The sequence below is a fragment of the Bison bison genome, unplaced genomic scaffold (assembly GCF_000754665.1).
Source record: "Bison bison bison isolate TAMUID 2011002044 unplaced genomic scaffold, Bison_UMD1.0 scf7180017849837, whole genome shotgun sequence".
Taxonomy (NCBI): Eukaryota; Metazoa; Chordata; class Mammalia; order Artiodactyla; family Bovidae; genus Bison; species Bison bison.
The window spans coordinates 13,172-15,173 of record NW_011480410.1 but is presented as its reverse complement, the minus strand read 5'-3'; the positions used below and the strand labels follow the sequence as shown (position 1 = coordinate 15,173).

The following is a 2,002-nucleotide window of genomic DNA, read 5'->3' as shown; positions in this document are numbered from 1 at the left end:
GGTGTGCTGAAGTCAATGGGGTCACAAAAAGTCAGACACAACTTGGTGACTAAACAACAAATGTCTGATAGTGAAAATCACCTCTTGGTAAATTAGTGCATTAAGGTGGGAAGGAAAATGATTTTAAAGTAGTTTAAAAAGTAAACTTTTAACTGCAGTAGTTAGTCTATGCTCAATCCCAGAGAAGAAAGAAAATCTCCTAGTAGTTGTTCAAATCCTGTGAAAGTTTTTAAAGTGAGTACTGGACACTTGATATTATTATCCTTAAAGCTACCATTAAAAGTGTTTGAGAGCACACATATATACATGTGAACTGCTTGTATCCTAGATAACACATGGTTCCAGATGAACAGACTGCCTTTGAGGCTAGCTTTTCATTAATGTGGATAATTTCTTTGCTCCATAGATTTCCTATGTTTGGTAATATACCCAAGGAGATGATTTAAACAAACCATCCCAAGACCAGTAAAAATTAATTGCCTGGGTAAATGGAATTTCATGGATTTTTCAATATTAACATCAAAAATCAACCAAGGGTTTAAAAAGTGTACAATCGCAACACTGTTTTGGAAAATTTCCACTGAATTTGTGATGTTCCTGGTATTTTTGTGATCTAACAGTATGTCCATTACAATGTAACAGTAACTGTGCTAGATATTGTACCAGGAACACAAAGATAGTATCCACAGTTATTCTTGTTCTCTGTCCTTATGAAAATTTCAGTCTGGTAGTTACAAACACACACATGTTTATTTTTCTGGGTATTGTACAGCTGCTCACAGAGAAAATTTCATGTTCTCTGATATTGCCACAGTGCTCTCTGAAAGTTTAAAAATAAAACAATGACATAGGAAATGTTTTTCAGAAGAGGACTTTCTGCTGAGAGAGGGTTCTGAGTCAATTTTGGCAAGCTTTAAGAGAACACTTGTATAGCTTTATTTTTTTCTTTCTCTCTCCAACAATGGAATAATGGGAATGCTGACACTATTACCCTATATAACATATATAACAGGGATCTAGACTTTCCAAACCAAAAATTGTAACATATAATTCCACTCAAGATGCTTCTTTATTATAATAGGATGGAAATTTTAAAAATATACTCCCAGAATGCTGTATCAGCTAGAAGGGTCCAAGTTTAGAGAAATCACACACATCTAGTACTAATTTTTGCTAGTTTTATTTTTAACAATAGCAGTGTTCTTATGTATTTTCTTAGAGTGAGGCTGCCTACTTAGAAAGCTTTTCACACATTCGAAGGATCTCATGATAGAAAAGAACATGCATTTGATACTACTTGGCATTGAACTACAATGAAATTGGAAAACAGCAACATCACTGTCTAAGGTGTTTTCTAAATTACCTTTCCAGAAGACTTTATTCCTTTAAATAATGCTGCTCCGACTATGAGCCAAGCCAGAAGAAGACAAAGTGCTAAATACCAAACAATGACTCCAGTCTCATCCAGTCCACTTGACCGTTGGAGTGCCACTTTACTGAAAACACAGATGTCCTTTGATTAACACACAATCATTCATCTTAATACATTGAATTTTGTAATATCTTTCATACAGGGGAAGCTTCATGAGTATTTTACTAATACTCATACTAATTCGTATTTATTCATATTAATACTAATATTAATTAGTATTTATTAATGTTAATATGACATCAATGTCATATGAGCCTTTTACTGATACAGTTGTATGGAGGGGCAAAAATAATTCAGTGATAAGTCAGGCTCAAAACTTTGTGGTTAACTGCAGCCAATTCAAAATTTCAAATCATAGAATAAAAGATCCACTCATTCCTTTAGCTCCGATTTTCCCCTAAAATTTCAAAGCTCCTCTATGGAAAAAAATTAACATCAGATTATTTTACTCATTATGGTATTTTTTTCTCAAGTTAAAATGACAGAGAAGACATTTTAAATTGTATTAAATATTTTTGTATTCATCATAGTGTTAGTCACTCAGTCGTGCCTGACTCTTTGAAACCCCAT

At 33.3% G+C, this 2,002-nt stretch overlaps 1 protein-coding gene across 1 annotated transcript in view; it reads right to left on the bottom strand.

Annotated features, from left to right (window-relative positions):
* The window catches only part of LOC104994362 (sodium- and chloride-dependent neutral and basic amino acid transporter B(0+)), a gene marked incomplete at its 3' end in the record, with an annotated part of 17,402 nt that overhangs the window by 7,226 nt on the left and 8,174 nt on the right, over positions 1 to 2,002 (bottom strand). The window contains exon 6 of the mRNA XM_010847897.1: positions 1,364 to 1,496. Within this exon, the coding sequence (XP_010846199.1) occupies positions 1,364 to 1,496 (133 nt within the window). The remainder of the gene's footprint in view (positions 1 to 1,363; positions 1,497 to 2,002) is intronic.